Raw genomic sequence first — 18693 nt, 5'->3', positions numbered from 1 at the left:
AAATTGAAAATCTGTCAAATTTCAGTACCTACATTTATTTTGTATCCACTTTAAATACTTTCTTAAAGTATAAAAAAAGGAATATTCTGCAAACTCATTGGTAATCAATGAGTGGTGTGGTCCAACAAATCAGGAAGATTACCCTCGGCTTAGGTTTCAGTCAGCTCAAATGAACTGCATAATTATGCATAAGTCAATTATTCAGTTAAAACAGTTTTCAGGTCGCTTAAGATTCGCACAAGAGATGGGAATTGTGAATGTCTCTTCTTACCCCGATTTATTCAATTTTAAGAATAAAACTTTTCTGTGTTTTAAGTTATATTTTCGCTACAGTTTTCTTCCATAATATTAAAAGATAGGTTTTGGAAATAATTTTTGAACATGATGATTCTAGTAGACAAAAGTTGTTTCTGTTTGCTTTAGGTTTTTGAACACCTATTTTTGACTTATTGCCCAAAAACTAAATACTTACATGGCTGAAAGCCTTAGTTTTGGCTATGCCCCTATCTTTTCACATATTTGCGTGTAATTTTTAATTGTATGGAAATAAATAATAATAATAATTAATAATAAATACTCACAGTCACAGTATATTTGACAATACTGCTTTCCCACGCCAGAAGTTAGCAAGCACCCCCATAGTATAATCGATCCACTGCCGTCGTTGCAGGTTAGTGCGATGGCCCATGACGCCAGATTCTTGGGTTCGAATCCTCACCTCCACCACCTAATTACATTTTTTCAGGAATAGCTAAACACACCCAAGAATGGTTGAGAGTTGTAAGTCACTGGGCCTTGCTCCTTCATGTGGTGTCGTTCCAGAAGTTTATTTAATTTATTTATAATATTATTTTAATATATTACTGTTTAAAAATTATTTATTTATAATATTTGTAAACAGCGACACACTTAATAACACTTGTATAACAGTTTAACCCTTCTCCTAGTGAAAACTAGATGTCGTGTTTATCTACAGTTGAAATTGTTTAAAATTGAAATAGTAGAGTGGCCCCAATTTGAAAAGACCTTCTAAAAATTATTTGAACCAACTTTATTTCCATTTTTATGTATTAAAAGTTAATGTTTCAGCCCGTCAATGAGCAAAAACCAAAATTTATAAACAAAATGATAAACAAATAATAGACCAATGCCGAAGCCTTCAAAAACATTAAAAAGTAAGGAAAAATCATAGTAGAATGAAACCCATTGGAAAAGGAGGTGAATATGATAAAAATGATAGGAAAAATAAATTACGGGCGAGCCGAGTTCGGGAAGTGGGTGGGTTGAGTTTTTAATGGTAAATAATGGTATATCTCGATTTCTGGCAAAACTACAAGCTCTATGGAAAAAAGTTATATGGCAAAGTTTTAGGTACTAAAAAGATCTACAGCTTGTGTTTTAACAATTTTTTCACATAACCTCAAAATTAGGGTGAAAAATTCAAAAAACCGTATTTTTGGTTTTTAATTTTTATCTTTTTCAAAAAATATTTTTTTTAATGAAATTTGTAAAAAAACGTTCCTTATTGTGTCTCAAATCCACAGTAATTTATTTGATTTAAAATACTTATTTTTCACCTTATTTTGACTTAATATCAACACCCTAATTTTCAATCGAAAACTCACGTGTCAAAATATCAGCTTTATTTCAAAAAATCGGTGGGTATTTTGTCCGTTAAAACTTTACTTTCTGATGGTCTAAACAAAAATTTACATTAGTATACCATAGTACATGCTATCGAAAAATGCAAAAAATGAAAAAAAGCTTAAATTCGAAAAAAAATTTTTATCGTTATTTACAATTTTGACCTTTTTATTAAAATGTACACTTGAATTACTTAAAAACCGTAAGATTTTATGTTACATTGATAAATATTACGGTTTTTGAGTAATTCAAGTGTACATTTTAATAAAAAGTGTACATTTTGCAAAATTAGAGCAATTTTTCCGCCATACAAAAGTGACACACCCTAATATTTATTCCTAGCTCTCAACCGGTAGGTTAAAAATAATGAAGATAAATGAGAATCCTATGATTTCATGACATTGGTTTGTTAAATTATAAAAAAAGATCATCGAAATCGGAGCTGTTCGGCCGAGTTCCCTAATACATAATTTTCTTTAGTAACTTATCTATTGAAATGATTTTGTTTTTCTTTTTATTTATTAACGCTGACTACAAAAAAGATGAAGTTGTTGTTCAGTAATTGAGTACAAGTGTTTTTAATATCGATTTAGGTGTACTGGGACCTAGGCGAAAGTTGTAATTCACATTATTTGCACGGTTTCAACGTACACTGTGGCGTATACGTGATCTTTTGTAAACTATATGTGAAAGAGTGGGGGAAGAGAAGATTGTTGATTAAGCTAGAACATGTAGTCTGGCGATATGACACATTATATTAAAGTATTTTATAATGGTGAATAGAAGGAGAACTAATACGTACACTTAAAAATTGTATATTCATTTGAGGTAGGTTTTTGTTTTTCGTAATTCATTTTTTGTGTAAAATTTCATGTCGGGGTATATTGAAATATTTTTCCTGAGTAAGTTGTAACAAGTTTAAACATATATACTTCGTTTATTTGTTTACTGATACAAGCAAACAGAAACTGTGATGATACGGCTTTGTCCCTTTTTGTGTTTCATTATGGTTACTACTTTGTTTATTAAAAGAAGTTTCCACGCAAAACTGAAAATTCATGTTCTAATATATGCGATCAATTGTTAAAAAGGATGGTACGGTAGTAAAACAAAAGTGAAGAATCAATAAAGTTTACTTTAATGTTTTATATGAGAAAGTATTTTTTGAGGGATATGAGAGAATTTGCAACTAGTACCGAAACACCCTGTGAATAAAAAGCAACACTTAGGTTAAGTGAAAGTGTTGCTGTTGATATGATAACCAAGAACCAAAAGACTTTAAACAAACATAAAATAGTGTTTTTTGGACAGAAATGAAGAGTAAGACTTAATAACATAAATAAGAGTAATGGAATTATGTTCTGCATGATTTAAATAGGGGAATGTTTTAATACTGATATATGTTATATAAAAAAATTCTTTTTATTTTCAACATGCAGATTTTTTTTACATTCACGTTGTAAGACACGCGTAGATATCGTGTTCTATTATGATTCCATTGCATTGCTCCAAAATTAAATTAAAGATATAAAATTCTTCTCCAAAGAACAAATTTGGAAAGTCAAATAATATGTTTTGGTTCCAAACTCTTCCATTTCCAAAATTTCCACACATTTTTCAAAAAATATGGTACACGATTCTCAACAAATTTTTATACGGTAGGGATAAAAAACTTTCCAAAAAATTCATCGACTCATTTTCAAAAAATTAAAATTGTTCACAAAAATAAAAGAATGGGGCTTTCCAAAATTTAATATTACGGCTACTTAACTTAAACGCCAGTTACAAAAAGAGAGAGAAAAACACACTTAAACATGTTGTTTTTCTCTTATATTTATACATTTACATATTTGTAAACAATAACACTGTGTGACAAATAAAAGGCCGACAAATATACGCGGTCGAAGACATTCCACTTTTTTTCAACCTAATTGCACTGATTACGAAAACTCCCTAAAACCATTTTTTTTTTTTGTCATACAGGGTTATTTTACATACATACTTACTTTTGTGAAGATTAATTTTTCTTAAAATGTTCCGCAACTGTTTTTTGTCGAGTATTTCTGAAGAAATATGTCAATCGGAACGTATACCTCCGTAGAAAATTCGACAATTTTGAACAATTCGGAAAGAGTTCTCCGAATGGAAACCGTGATAGGGCTGATTACCTTTAAGATTTGTTTGATGATTGTGTTTCGAATGATCATAAAATGCCCATTCCATTTTTAATCAATGTATCATAGCATTAAACGGGATTTCGGTGATTTTTTAACTGTTATACTGACAACGATTATGTACCTACAATGATATTTTAAAAATTGCTATGAAATAATGAATGTCTTGAAATATTTACTATGTACAAATATTGTTTTATTTTATTATTTCGAAAAAAAATTGTAATCAAATGAAAAATAATAACGTAAACTGTTAAATTTCAAATTCCGCCTTTCGCGGACATTTTGATCTTGTATGTCCCTCTTGTCGACACATTCCACATTTTCTTTTCTTCGTTTCGTTATTCGAAGTTGATTCAGTACGGGTATTAGTGCTTGGCTCTGAAAAATGTTCATCTGAGTTACATTAAAATTAAAAATATATTTGTATTAAATTTACTTCTTATATTTGAAAAACCTGTGCTCGTTGATGGATTGCATTCACGCAAAGCTAAAAAAAAACAATATGTTATTAGTTGTAAACTACAACGAAAGTAATAAACCAAAATTCTAGGGCTATGAATGATACTAAGTTCTTTGGTATACCTCTTGTTAACCATAATTTTTCTCTTAATACTTATGACTGAAAATGCGTTTACATTAATTTTAATATCTTCTTGGATTGCACAGATATTAATGTTTGAGTTCGAAAAATGCGTAATTAATTAAGAATCAAGCAAGTTCAGATTGAGTTATATTTAAAAATTTGGAGCTTAAATACATTTTTTTATTTTTGTGCATTTATATTTTATATACAGATATATATTATCAGTCGTATTTATTAGATTTTTGTCTACTTATACACTGCATAACTTTTTTCAAATTGTTGGAAATATGCCTTATTTAATAAAAATAATAATCACATTATTCGCGATTAAGACAATCTAGTCTTGTCTATAAGTTTGACAGCTATAAGACAACAATAAACAAGGTTTTTGATCACATTTTCCAAATTTAAACAGTTGTATAAAGTTATACAACGTTTATAAATACGGGGGTATATGTATATGTACTATACAGGGTGTCCCAAAAGTTAACGTCGAAACGAAAACGGTAGATAGGGTAGGTGGTGACAGTTATCAGAAAAATAATAAAAAAAATCGCAGCCATATATTTTGGGAGTTATGGGCATTTGAAAAAATGTAGAAAAAAGTAGAAAAAATGGTCACCCTGTGAAGGTTTTCCATGTGCCGTGACTACAAATCTTAATTTTTCTGAATAACCCTGCTATCAAATGCATTCAAAAATTTTAACTCAGCTGCATCAGTTTTAAAGAAAATATTACTTTTTTACCCAACTTAGTACTATTCAATGAGCCGTAGTGTAAAAAAACGCACTACGATGTTTCGGCAAGTTGCCTTAAAAGTTGGTGTGCTCAATTCTCTTCTCAAAATGGTATAACATTGTTGAGAATATTCCATAAATAACCGAGATAAAATTTTTTTTCTTAAGAAATCCGACTTTTTTTTAGGTTTTTCCATATTATTTAAGTTTTTGTATTCTGAAAGGTTCTGGAAGGGTACAAAACTTGAATAATATGGAAAAATTACCTCATAAAAAAGTCGGATTTCTTAAGAAAAAAAAATTTATCTCGGTTATTTATGGAATATTCTCAACAATGTTATACCATTTTGAAAAGAGAATTGAACACACCAACTTTTAAGGCAACTTGCCGAAACATCGTAGTGCATTTTTTTTACACTACGGCTCATTGAATTAGAGTCATGTAAAATTTTTTAGTACTAAGTTGGGTAAAAAAGTAATATTTTCTTTAAAACTGATGCAGCTGAGTTAAAATTTTTGAATGCATTTGATAGCAGGTTTATTCAAGGTTCCGTAACAACAGAAAAAAGTGAGAAAAATTAAGATTTGTAGTCACGGCACATGGAAAACCTTCACAGGTTTTCACCTTCACCATTTTTTCTACTTTTTTTCAAATGCCCATAACTCCCAAAATATATGGCTGCGATTTTGTTTTTATTATTTTTCTGATAACTGTCACCACCTACCCTATCTACCGTTTTCGTTTCGACGTTAACTTTTGGGACACCCTGTATATGCTTGAATTAAGGCAACAAAATTATATCAAATTTATTATTATCATTTAAAATAAAAATCTATAAATCGTCTGTATTCATAAAATATAAAATAAAAATCTGAGTAAAAATAAAGAAATATCAGTTCGAATCATAAGTTTTTTTTTATAGTAAAACCAATACATGTGCTATAGACTAAGTATGAAACTTGTGAATTCTATCATAACGTATTTCTCGTGCCACTAGAATCTTAGTTTAATAATTATTATACTATAAAAAAAATTACATTCGTTTTGTTGGGTATCACATTCGTTTTCGGCCCATTTGAAAAATCCACACAACTTGTTTCGGTTAGCACATCCATAAAACCAACGTCCTTGATTCGGCCCTTCTTTCCGAACAATCAACCTATAGATATAATAAAATTAAGAATTTTTGGTGGAACTTCTCATTTCTGTGAACACATCGAACAAAAACAATACATTAGAATACATAATGGAGTTACTTCAGTAATAGTTTTTTATAAGACCAGTTCCTCTGATAGCATACTTGGTCATTTAAAAATATATATAATCGAATTTCTAATAATGTACACTTATCACTTTCATACAAAAATATAATTTTTGTCCAGTTGAAAAAAAAAAAAAAACAAATTAAAAGTATGATTTTGTTTTTTACTGTCGCATTAGATTCATAATTATATTAATTTTACATTTGACTGTCCATTTCATGTACCCGACACAGAAACTATAATTTCTTTAAACAAACGAAAAAAAAAATGCTCTTCAAAAAGTGGTTTATTGAGAAAGGGGATGAAATGTAACCCCATCCCATCTTTATCGTATGAGAAAACAAAATTTGGACCTGGCACAAACTGCTGGACAGAGTATAAATGGACTAGTAAACATGAAATGGTCGGGTTGAACCCAGACCACCTGAACTTTAATAGCGTTTTCGTTTGGTCGTCCGGGACTGTCCGGAATTCTTCCGAACGATTCTGAAACTGTTCGTTTGGCACTCAATGACAGTTCTAATTCTGAAAAGAAGAGAAAATCGATTCTGAATTTTGAGGCAGAATCAAAACGAGAATCACGCACACATGCTCACACTTAGTAATGAAATGTCATTGTTTGTTGTTCATTTCTCAATTTTAAGATTTTTAATTATGCACAAACTTTAAATTATATTAAAATAAAGTGAAGAAAACAAAAAATAAATAAATAACTTAATAATAATAAAAAAAATACAAACAAAACAAAACTTTCATCAGACGTTCGCATTTGAGGTTTCACAAATACAAAGAAAACCAAACTTCAGAATCAAAAAAAAGTATCCACGTCTGATCGTTTGGCATTCCGGATCGGACAGTCCCGGACAGTTCTAAGAATTACCAAACGAAAACGTTATAACTCTGAGAGTTACAATTTTCAGACGGTAATTTTCATCTGAAAACTCAGATAGGTGTGCTTGTGTTACTTGAATGAACTTTGTGAATTTTATTCTTTGTATTATGTGTTTAGCAAAAAACGAATAATGAAACCTTAAAATATGTGTCCTTATTCAGTTGACGCGAGGTTTAAATTTATCCTGAATATTCAGATGTTTTTTATATGTTATGTTAAAGTTTGTGCGTTGGACCCGTCCTGAAATTTGTTGGTTGTTTTATTTTTGTTCGACATCTTTAGGGGTTAGGCCACTCTAGAAAACCCATTTTTAAGATGTTTTTTAAACAAATATAAAAGTGGTAACAAAATTTTGTATGTGTGATTAAGAAAATTTTCATAAAAAAAATATTACAAAATGACGTACCTACCATAATTGCTTTTGTTGAAGGTGATAAATTATAAAATTTGTAAGTATTTATATGCGGAATATTATTTAAAATATTGTACCAAATTTCAAGTGAAAATATTGAAAACTGTTTAAGCAATGCTGCGTGTTAGTTTTTTTTTTTTTTTTCAAAGCACGTACCTACAAATATAATTTATTTTTATTACACTTATGTATGTATGTAAGTACCTGCCCAATAACATTTTAATAATAATCCTAAAAACGAAACCCTTAAGTGATTTAGCTTTGACGCTTGATTGAAAACATCATTGTTGTTGTAGAAATTTGTTGCTTTTATGCGATGTGTCTACATTTTCATGTAAATTTGCTCGATAAGATAGCTGCATTTGCTCGGTTTCTTTTCTTTAAAAAAAATATATAAATACATACTTGTTTGCAGGAGCTTGACAATTGCATAAAACAAATTCATTTGGTAACTGTGTATGTTGTACATTATCCGATTTCTTCTGCGTTTTCTTAGTGTCGTCAGAAATGTCAGTTTCATCAGTCCACTGAAAAAAATTACAAGCTGGTTGTTTTGGACATTTATAAAACGATCTTCCTTTGTTAGGTCCATCTTTTTTAACAGTAAGCCTGCAAAGGAAAAATTGAGCAAACATACTAACAATTGAATCAAATGAATTTAAATTACTCTATTGCAGATGATTGGCAACCCGTGCATTTTACATTTTGCGGCAATTGAGCTGAACGTGAATTAGTTTTGTTAAAGTCGGATTGACTATTATTTGTTTGTGTTGAAGAAGAACCCCATTGGTATCTGTTTGAATTTGACGGTTGCAATGCAACTGGTTCACGATAATTTGCTTGATACCTTCTTGATGTACTTGGAGACGGTTCTTCTGACTCAACTCGAATACGCTTTGGAACTGGAACATTTGTCGCATTAATTTTTATATTTGAAGAACCCCAACTTATATCTCCCCAGTCATCATTAAGAAGTAAAGAGGCTTCGTTAACAGCCTCATGTGGAGTCATCGTAGGCAAAGGTTGCCTTTGTATAACTTCTTCTAAATCTGCACTCCCAAGAATATCATCGAATTCATCATCACACTCAAAAAAATCGCGTGTATCTTCTACATGTGCTTCGGGTTCCGTTGTATTTGATCTAAGCGAATTTGTTACAAATGTTCGTATACTTGTTTGCTGAACAGTCTTTGCTTTAACTGAAGTACTTTTAGTTTGAGTTTTTTTCTGCAAAACCTTTGGTTTGTTAGTTCTAGTATCCGTATTTATATTCCGAGTGTTTCCATCTCGAGCACTGTTTATTGGATTTGTAGACGTGGCAGAAGAATTTATTCTTCTGACATTGGCCGACATTGCGTCGCCGACTATAGCCCCAGTTTGCTTCACCTGATCAGAGTTTATGTTAAAGGTTTCACGAAATTTAGAATCACATCTTAAACATGTGCTATACCAGCCATCGGGTGCATTGAAAACACTGCGATAGTAAGCTGCAGTCAATTTCAGTTTTAACATTTTCGAATCACAACGGTTACATTTATCTTCTGCTACAGATATTTCTTTTAATTCATCAGGCAGCCAAACTGCATTCTTACAGTCTGGAAAATTTAAACATCCTATATACCAGCCCGATGTTTTCTTTTTCTTGAGTCCCATTGGAGAGATACGACATTTAGGACAAGCGAAGAGTTCTTTAATCTGATTTTCATTTTCATTTGATGCTTCGTTTGTAGTGGATTCAAGAGGCGTTGCATTGAGTCTGGAATAAAAACATCAATTTTTAAAAATATTTTAATATTAAAATTAATTATTAAATACATATTTAGTTTTAATAGATTGAGAAATCAATTTCAATAAAAGTTACGCCCATTTTGAATTTAAAGAATTTTCTTTTCGGCTATTTTAATTTCTATCTGCCACCAAAAATATGCGTATTTTACATAAAAATCGCCAAAGCAAATGCAAAACGACATTAAATAAAAGAGCTATAACTTTGACCGTACCATTGATCGTAGCACCTCCAAGTACTTGTTTGCTATTATAATTGTTTAGAAAAAAAAAAAAAGTTCTCGGTCCTAATTTTCTTGAAAGTTTTCTAGCATTGTTCAACAGAAAACGTAGAACGGGCACGCTATGCGGCTACTGTTCGATAGTTCTTCATGTGATTCTATTTAGTTATTTATTTAGTAATGATATTACCTTTGTGCTATTTTTTCATCCATTGCTGTAATCTTATTTATTATAACTTTGTATGCTTCTTTGTATTTTTGAATTTGCTCTTGCAGTATTATTTTTGGGTCTTTCTGGCCAAGGCATATTTTTTTCAAATCTGCTTCGAATTCGGCTCTTAGAACAGGCTTTGCAAGTACTAACTCCATTGCATCATAAGCTTCATAAAGACCCATTCCTATAACACCTGGTACAAGCGAACCTCGATCGGCTTCGCCAATATAGCCTAAGGAAAACAAAAGAGCACCAAATGATTAAAATTAAGTTTATAAATAAACATAACAAAGAAGCTTGGTTTTATTTATGAATATTTTGACATTTAACGTTATTAAGGACATACAAAACAGAAAAATATAAGAAAGAGTGACTTATTAGTAGTTTTTACATTTTAGCATAGAAATTAAGACCGCTATATTACGGTTTTCAAATATCGATGATTGAACAAATCATTAAACAAAATTGGCCCTTATTGCGAGTTTCGTTTGTCTTTCGATACACGACTTTTATCGATAGTCGATCATCGAAAATGAATTTTGGTATTGTGAATCTCTGTCGATAAACGATTTTTGTCGATAATCGATCAGCTTTAAAGTTACTTTTGCACTGTGAATCTGTTTTGTGAACGATATTTTTTGTTTAATTGTTCGATCTTTTTCGTTTACAATTTTGCTTTGGACTAAAATCCTAATCATAATTCACAATAGCAAATATCTTGGTGAAAAGAGATACACAATACCAAAACAGATATTTATCGATTCCATCGACTTTTAATTATCGAAAGTTGAACGACACTCGCAATAAGGGCCATTATTTGATCATAGTGATAGCTCCTATAACAAAAAGTAAAAAAAGTGAAACTCATGGCAACTGGCATTTTTTACGTACCCGCGTTTATACCGGGTACAATGTACACAGTAGACACACTTACCTCTTTCTTTAATTGTGTTGATATGATCAGCATGAGTTGCATCTGTGCCTATACCATGTTTTTCCATAAGTGCGATTAAATCTGCCTCTGTGAGTAAAGGTGGTGCTGTAGTTGCTCCTTCTTGCATGGTTATTTCATCAGGATCAAAAATTTGACCTGTTAAATAAAAAATCGAAACTTTTTTAAACAACAATCACTAAAGTATTTTATTTCTGGTAAATATAGTAACAAATTGAATTTTTTATCACAACAAGAGCAGATTAAATAATCCTCAACACATAGCAAGCGCTTGTGCAAGGGTGCCAAGAATGTAAAGATTTCTTCAAATAGAAACATTCATTGTGGATCACAGAAGGACATAGTTACAATAGGATATTTTTTAGCTCCGACCGGGGCTCGATCTGCACCGAGCTCTGCGAGAAAAATATTTCAATGCTTTCTATTTCAACAGTGATGTTATTACATACATGGATTTTTGTATTACTTTGGGAACCCGGTGCATGACGAAGATTTAGGGTGACAACAAATAGCAGAAATAATTTATGATTTCCAGTCCATTAACTCTCACGAAAGACCTATTACCTCAAAAAAACATAAATGAAATCCTCTAACATTTCTATTATCTAGAAACTATGAGAATTAAATATTGTTCATAAAAAGATGTTGTTCACAATAGCTAACATATATTAAAGTAAGACCAGCACCTTATATGCTATAGGTCGCAGAGAAGAGAAAGGCGATTTTTTCAGACTAGCGACTTTTATTTATTTATCTTAATGAAATACAAACTGATTATTAAACTTACCTATTTCATATTTATGGATTTGCTTTGCATTCCATTTTTCATAAATGTATACATCTAAATAATTCCTTTCATAAATGCAAAGCCCTGTTGCGTTAAATTTTTCACCAGCTATGTCGATGTTAACAACAGTTTCCGATCCTGTTGCATCTTTGCTAACACATGCTAAAAAATGTCTCACAATAAGTTCGTAAACACGGCCTTCATTTCCATTCAAATCTAAAATAAAAAGAATAGGTAATTATCTCAACATATTTATGATTGAACTTTTCCGTACGTGTTACCATTTTTGTAGGATGAATCGGAGGATGTGCTTGATCAGATTTGTTTCCATTCCTAGGATTACAGCCCCATTCAATTACCCTGGCAGCAAATTCACCCCACATGGAGTGCGTTGTATGTTGCTCTACTAAATTTCTGAAAAAAATCTATTATACATATATTTAGCCATAAAAATATAACAAAAAGAAAATGGTTCTGCGTGGCTCATGGAAGCAATTTTGTATAAAAAATCTAAAATGTGCATATCTTCCACCATTCGATTACAATTACAGTAGTTTTCAAGCGATGTATAAGTATGATAATGTTGCACAAATTTGTAGATGCGCTGATTTTGATTCTCAAAAGTTTTCTTTTATCACTTACGGTTTAGAAGTTAAGGTAGTGTAAATGTTCCTATCTACCCAAAATTATGCAATTTTTTTTAATTGGTACTTTCTTTCACACTTCAATACCAACCTGTATACCTAAACACTATTTGCCATTGCCAGTCTATCTGATAGAAAAGGGCCTCAGATGCGTATTAATGATTGATTTGGAGAATTTACTTAATTAAAAAAAAAAAGTTGCACCTTCTTCAACACACGTCACACTTAGAATCCACTAATTAATACGCAACTTTTACTACTTTGCTTACAGTAAACTATTTTTCTCAATATTCATGCCATCTTGTAATTTCAAATCACAAAGCATAATTCACAACAACGTAATTTGGCAAACGTTACCAAAGGAAAAAATTTCCAAAAAATGTTTTCTGACTTCGAAATCAGAAAACAAAAACCTTCAGAAAAGTATATTTTTTGGTTTTTGTGTCAAAAAAAAGTTTAATTTTGCTGACCAGTATTATTATTACTGTCAACCAACATATTGAATTCGTCAGGTTATAACTAAAACAGTTTTGGGCGTACAAGAAAACTTAATATACCAAAATGTAGAAAATTTAGAGTTGTATAAAAGTTATTGAGAGAACTTTTTCGTTTAGACCTAAACCGAAAAAAATGTAAAACTCATGATCATCTCCGTGAGTTTTTTAGTCAATAACTTTTTATACAAATACATTACAAACGAAATTAAACAGTTGAAACTCGATTAACCGGGATGGTCGGGACTCGGGACCGAGCCCATTACGGATAATCGAAAATCCCGAATAATAGAACTTTCTTTTCTCAATCAAAAAAATATATCTATTTAAGTATTTATTAAAAAACTTATTAAAAAAAAAAGAAAATAAAAATAAGATACTTGTAAAAAAACAAAATATTACACATATCCCGTGGAAAAAAAAATATATTTTTATTCTCAATGTGCCTCATTATACGTAATATCAAATTCAAATCCTTTCCAAAAATTCTCAGATGACTCATTTTCAACTTCCTGTACTAAAATATTCTTATGCAATTTCAGAACTTTTGTTAAACGGACCACAACAACCAAAAACCAGCCTTAAATAATCCAAATCCAGTTCTCACCTCAAATCAATTTCCTTTGAAAACATATTCGTTTCCGTTCGAGGGTAGCTAATTATACCCTGGGTGTATAGCTTCTCTGCTATGGTCATTGTTTCTTTTGCAGATAATTTGAGTTTTCGAGACCCAAGTTTTTCCATTTCGACAGTGTCCATAGGTATTGGCCTCCATTTATTTTTTGGCTTTGTGGTTACGTTTTCGACTTTGGCTTTTGGATCGGCTAAGCAAAGCATCAAATAATCTTCACAAGCCTCTTTATCGAAAAGACGGTTTCTAGCCCAATTAAAATCAACTGTTAGGTCATCAATCGTATGTGTAACTAAAAGTAGAACAGGATTAAATATTTTATGTATTATATTTATATGTATATTTTTTTTAAGAAGCTTTCTGCAGGCGTAACTTTTACGTGTAATGTCAAATTCCTTCAAAAATGTCAAATTCCTTGAAAAATCGATTTGAAAGCGATTTTTTAGTTCAATAAATTATGTTTGGCACATATATACTTCCATAGTACCATCATGAAGCCAAATATAGTATGTTTTAGTATATGATACCATTTTTTACTTGCGATATAGGTAATATATATCAAGTTATGCATTCGTACAAAAAAAAAAGTTGAGATAACATTTTTCCATGACATTACGATGGTAGACAATGCCAAAAAAGTGGGTCCCGGAAGTCAGGCTGTCTGTCAGTCTGTCTGTCTATATAAGGAGCTACAGCTTAAACGGATGGACCGATTAATGTCAAACTTGGTATGTAGCTTTATTTGGCGACTCTCCAGAAGGGTTTTTGGAATTAATTTTTTTGGACCAAAAATAACGGTACTTGTCATATACCGATTTTAGTAAAATTGAAATATCTCGAAAACGGCTCCAACGATTTTGTTTAAAAAATTCAAAAGTTAGTAATAAGCTAAGGTCTATCTTTTAATGAAAATTTTTTTTTTTTTGAAAATCATTATTAAGGGTACCTGCCATAGAACCGTTTTTTTTTTCAAATCCGATTATCTCCGAAACTGCTTATTCGATTTCAACAAAACTTTTTGTGAAGAAGCATTTATATAATTTAAATATAAACCAAAAATAAAATTTCCAGAAAATAATTTTTGGATTTTTAAAAAAATGTAATTTTGAAATTTTTTTTTTGAAAAATCAAATTTTCGAAAACGGAACTTTGAATTTTTTTTAAATTTTGTTTTTAGATATTGATTAGTGATTTCTACAAAATGGCATACCAATTCTATTTTAAAACTTTTTTGCCAAAAAATTATTTTAAAAAATTATTTTTAAAACAAACGGCTCTAACGATTTTGAAATTTTTTTTTCTAAAAATGCATCTTAATATATCAATCAAAACTGCGTACTTGTTTTGGAGGGCAATTTGATTTCAGATTTTATTTTATTATTTTTTTTTTTAAACGAGTTTAATTTTGTTTTTTCCAAATTTCTATATAAAAAGTCTTAAAAATTTAAGCAACTTTAACTCTAAGACCAAGTTCGTGCGACTCAGTCGTGCATTTTATTTCCTATAAAAAAATGATTTAGAAGTGGGTCTTAATTGTCTATGAATAAGATAATTCTCAGCCTATTTTAGAAGAAAGAAAGTTACAGCTTATAAAGGAATCGAATATGGCCCATTGTTTATTTGATTTTTTTGTTTGAAAGGAATTTGACATTAGTTTAATCTTTTAATTTGGAATTCAAGATTTTGTATTGATACTCTGGCTATAAATTAATTAGGTATTCTTGCAAAATTTGGATTATCGTATGTTATGCTTATGGTTTACCTTTAATTTTCCAAAACGGCTCCGAAATAAACGCTTCCACCTCTTTATATCGTTCAACAACAAAACCAAGAGTAGGGATCTGACAGCTTCCGTATGAAACAAGTTTGTTAGCCATTTTTTCAGGAAACAAACGTTGAAGTCTCATAGTTTGTAAACGAGTTATTGCTGCTCCAGTTCGTAAGTCCAACTCAGATCGAACATTGACAGCGTCATCTAGAAATTTGTTTGGTTGCTCCAAATTGTCTAGAGCTCTTCGCACAGCTGCCGTAGTAATTTCTGAAAACTTTGCCCTATGAACAGTTATATTTGGCTTGATAGCTCTGCAAACTTCAATGATTTCAAAGCCGATACTTTCACCTTCTCGGTCGCAATCTGTCCAGATGATTAGTCCTTGACATGATTTGATTTCTCTCTCTAATGTTTTTTTAATTGGAAGGAATGTTTCAATACAATTCCTTCGAACAGCAGCATCAAATAACTGTAGTGGGTCACAATTTTTCCAATTTCTATACGTCATTAGGAATTCCATTCCCAACAAGTGACCAGAAACGGATGTCATTACCATTTTTGAGTTTTTGCCTCGAACTGGTATTTCAAACTCATATATTTTGTTATAAACTGAGAGTCCCTCCCGCTAAAAATTTATATAAATTGCAATTTAACAAATAGCTTAACATAATGGTGTTATCAAAAATTACCCTCCTTGATGTGCCATTTGAAAGCAATCCGGCTATAGTTTTGGCGGCATCGTTTTTTTCTGCAACATTTAAATATTTCATTGCTTTGTTGGATTGTGTTGCTACAAAACGAACTTTAGTGTATATTTTATTAAACTTTGAACATATTTTAAACATTTCAGAAAAATTCTGGGCCGGCTAGAGCAGTTTTTTAATTCATTATTTACAAAATGCTTGCTTGATATGCGAAGATGTTTGTTTCATATTCATTTCATAGATAAATAATTACCACAATCACAAACCTTGCTGTCAACTTTTTATTAGAGGGGTTCACACTAGGCGTTTTATTTAGCCTCGTGGTCCGTTTTTTACGTTTTAAAGCCTGGTACGCTGCTCGCGCTAAATTTTAGCTGACATAAAATTCCCATACAAGTTATCGATAACTTGTATGGGATCCATTTTATCTCGGCTAAAAATTTTCGATAATTTGTATGGGAGCTAAAATTTAGCGCGAGCAGCGTACCAGGCTTGAGCTAAAAGCCTGGTACGCTGCTCGCGCTAAATTTTAGCTCCCATACAAATTATCGAAAATTTTTAACTGAGCTAAAATGGATCCCATACAAATTATCGATAACTTGTATGGGAATTTTATCTCAAGCCTGGTACGCTGCTCGCGCTAAATTTTAGCTCCCATACAAATTATCGAAAATTTTTAGCAGAGATAAAATGGATCCCATACAAGTTATCGATAACTTGTATGGGAATTTTATCTCAGCTAAAATTTAGCGCGAGCAGCGTACCAGGCTTCAGCTAAAATTTAGCGCGAGCAGCGTACCAGGCTTATAGCAAAAGTGCAAGACTGTTGTAAAATTTTAATCCGTATATTTTGTTGTTGTAGTGTCGTAAGATTTTACACTTTTGCACTTTTGTAATGATACAAGACCAGTTGCATCGGATCGTGAATACCCCTACTGTGTTTTCATACACTTCAAACAGCAAATGTTTTTACTGTAAAAACTATTTCAATTTGTGATGTATGTGATGTATCATTTATGAAATAGGAAATAGGCCCCAATCTTTACAGGCCGCCTCCACAGGAGATATTTTTCTCTAACTCAATGTCTAACATCTACAACATAACAATTTTCATTTTCTTGGCTGGGCAAATTATGTTTGGACAATTTATTTCATATGCTTCGTTGGCCAGAGGATGATGTATGATTTTTTGCGGACAAAATTTATTTTATATGGCCAATTTTGTATGATTCTTTTTTTTTTTTTAATTTTTTTCAATTTAAACATGTACCTATTGCTCGGTTTGTTTTTTATATTTGCCTTCTAAAAACTAAACAATCTATTTTTATAAATATTAATTATAATACCTGTTATATAAATTCAAAATAAATAAATAAATTCAAAAAGTATATACCGTTTCATGAAATCTAATTCAATTCAACATAAAACATGCAAAACAAACAAATATTATTTTGTCGTCCGCTACTACACGGAGAAAACATAACGCCAGGGATAACTTTACTTCTAGTATATTTAATCAGAATAAAGTTGAATATACCAGAAATAAAGTTAAATATACCAGAAGCATAGTCATCCCTGCCTTATTTTTTCTCTGTGTACGGAGACAACCTTCTTCATGAGAGGACAAAAAATAATGAAAAAACTGCACTTCCAAAAGAAAAAAAACACATCTGTCAAATTCGATGTTAGACAATCGTGTTCAGACAAAATCGAAGACACGGTTGTCTAACATTGAATCATAACAAGAAATGGCGAACCTCCACATGACATTCCTTGTTAAGACACGTCAACATGACAAAAATTATTTCCTGTGGAGGCGGCCTGTAACAAGAAATGTCTTGTGGAGGCTTGCCATTTCTTGTTATGATTCAATGTTAGACAACCGTGTCTTCGATTTTGTCTGAACACGATTGTCTAACATTGAATATGACATATCGTCGGTGAAACCAGAAAAGCGTGTAACTCCAAATTTTCTGAAAATTAGATTTGAATGTCATCTGTTAGACAAACCTAATATCTACCGTTCCTTAAACTCAGAATCCCCTTAAAGTTCATTTTTTTTTATTTTATTAGCAAATTAGAAAATGAAAACTCATACAAATGCCTTCAAAACGATTTTGTTTTTTTGCTCTCCTATAAAATTTGCTAAAATGGAGTTACACACTTTTCTGGTTTCACCGACGATATGTGTTTTTTTTTCTTTTGGAAGTGCAGATGTGTTTTTTTTTCTTTTGGAAGTGCAGTTTTTTCATTATTTTTTGTCCTCTCATGAACAAGGTTGTCTCCGTAGTAGCGGACGACAAAATAATGTTTGTTTGTTTTGCGAATTTTTGCATGTTTTATGTTGAATTGAATTAGATTTCATGAAATGGTATATACTTTTTGAATTTATTTATTTATTTTGAATTTATTTAACAAGTAGGGCTGTAAAAGTAACGACAAAATGAGTACCCGCATGTATACGTTACTTTTGATACTAGTACCCGCATCAATAATAGGTGTGTTTTTTATTACAACCTGTCTTAACTTGACAAAAAAAACGCAGTCTGGGCTAAGCAATTTACATGTTAAATACAACAACACCTTAGCCCCTTGGGCTTAGTTGTTTAGCCCGGAGATTTCTCTGGGCTTAACTTTTTGAAGAGTTTTAAATCTGTGCTACCAAACTAATTTTTTCATAAATTGTTTAGAATTTGTTTAAAAACGTGAAAACTCACGTTTGGAAGGAGAAAATGTATTAAAATAGTTTTGCTAGCATACATTTTTGTATCTCTTTGTAAAA

At 31.0% G+C, this 18693-nt stretch overlaps 1 protein-coding gene across 2 annotated transcripts; it reads right to left on the bottom strand.

Moving 5' to 3' along the window:
• Window positions 1-3992: 3992 nt before the first annotated feature.
• On the bottom strand, window positions 3993-16151 carry LOC129905177 (DNA topoisomerase 3-alpha). 2 transcript variants are annotated; one of them, XM_055980585.1, is made up of 12 exons: window positions 15897-16150; window positions 15199-15832; window positions 13413-13728; window positions 11942-12081; window positions 11668-11883; window positions 10863-11018; window positions 9905-10160; window positions 8376-9464; window positions 8114-8317; window positions 6180-6301; window positions 4258-4308; window positions 3993-4199 (listed from the first exon to the last, which is right to left on the bottom strand). In XM_055980585.1, exons 1-12 carry the CDS (start codon window positions 16050-16052, stop codon window positions 4072-4074), a joined length of 3468 nt encoding a protein of 1155 aa, XP_055836560.1. In that variant the 5' UTR covers window positions 16053-16150; the 3' UTR covers window positions 3993-4071. The 2 variants fall into 2 exon arrangements, with proteins under 2 accessions (XP_055836560.1, XP_055836561.1); XM_055980586.1 differs by lacking the exon at window positions 6180-6301 and having other exon boundaries at window positions 4136-4199; window positions 15897-16151.
• Between the last annotated feature and the right edge of the window lie 2542 nt (window positions 16152-18693).

This window comes from Episyrphus balteatus, chromosome 1, assembly GCF_945859705.1.
Source record: "Episyrphus balteatus chromosome 1, idEpiBalt1.1, whole genome shotgun sequence".
NCBI lineage: Eukaryota > Metazoa > Arthropoda > Insecta > Diptera > Syrphidae > Episyrphus > Episyrphus balteatus.
This window is presented reverse-complemented; position numbering and strand designations above follow the sequence as displayed.

Excerpts from the sequence above, each read along its gene's own strand:
- LOC129905177 (XM_055980585.1), bottom strand. The coding sequence starts at position 16,052 with ATGTTTAAAATATGTTCAAAGTTTAATAAAATATACACTAAAGTTCGT. Across the intron at positions 13,729-15,198 it reads GCCGTTTTGGAAAATTAAAG|TTACACATACGATTGATGAC; the intron begins GTAAACCATAAG and ends TTCTACTTTTAG. Across the intron at positions 12,082-13,412 it reads TCAAAGGAAATTGATTTGAG|AAATTTAGTAGAGCAACATA; the intron begins GTGAGAACTGGA and ends GATTTTTTTCAG.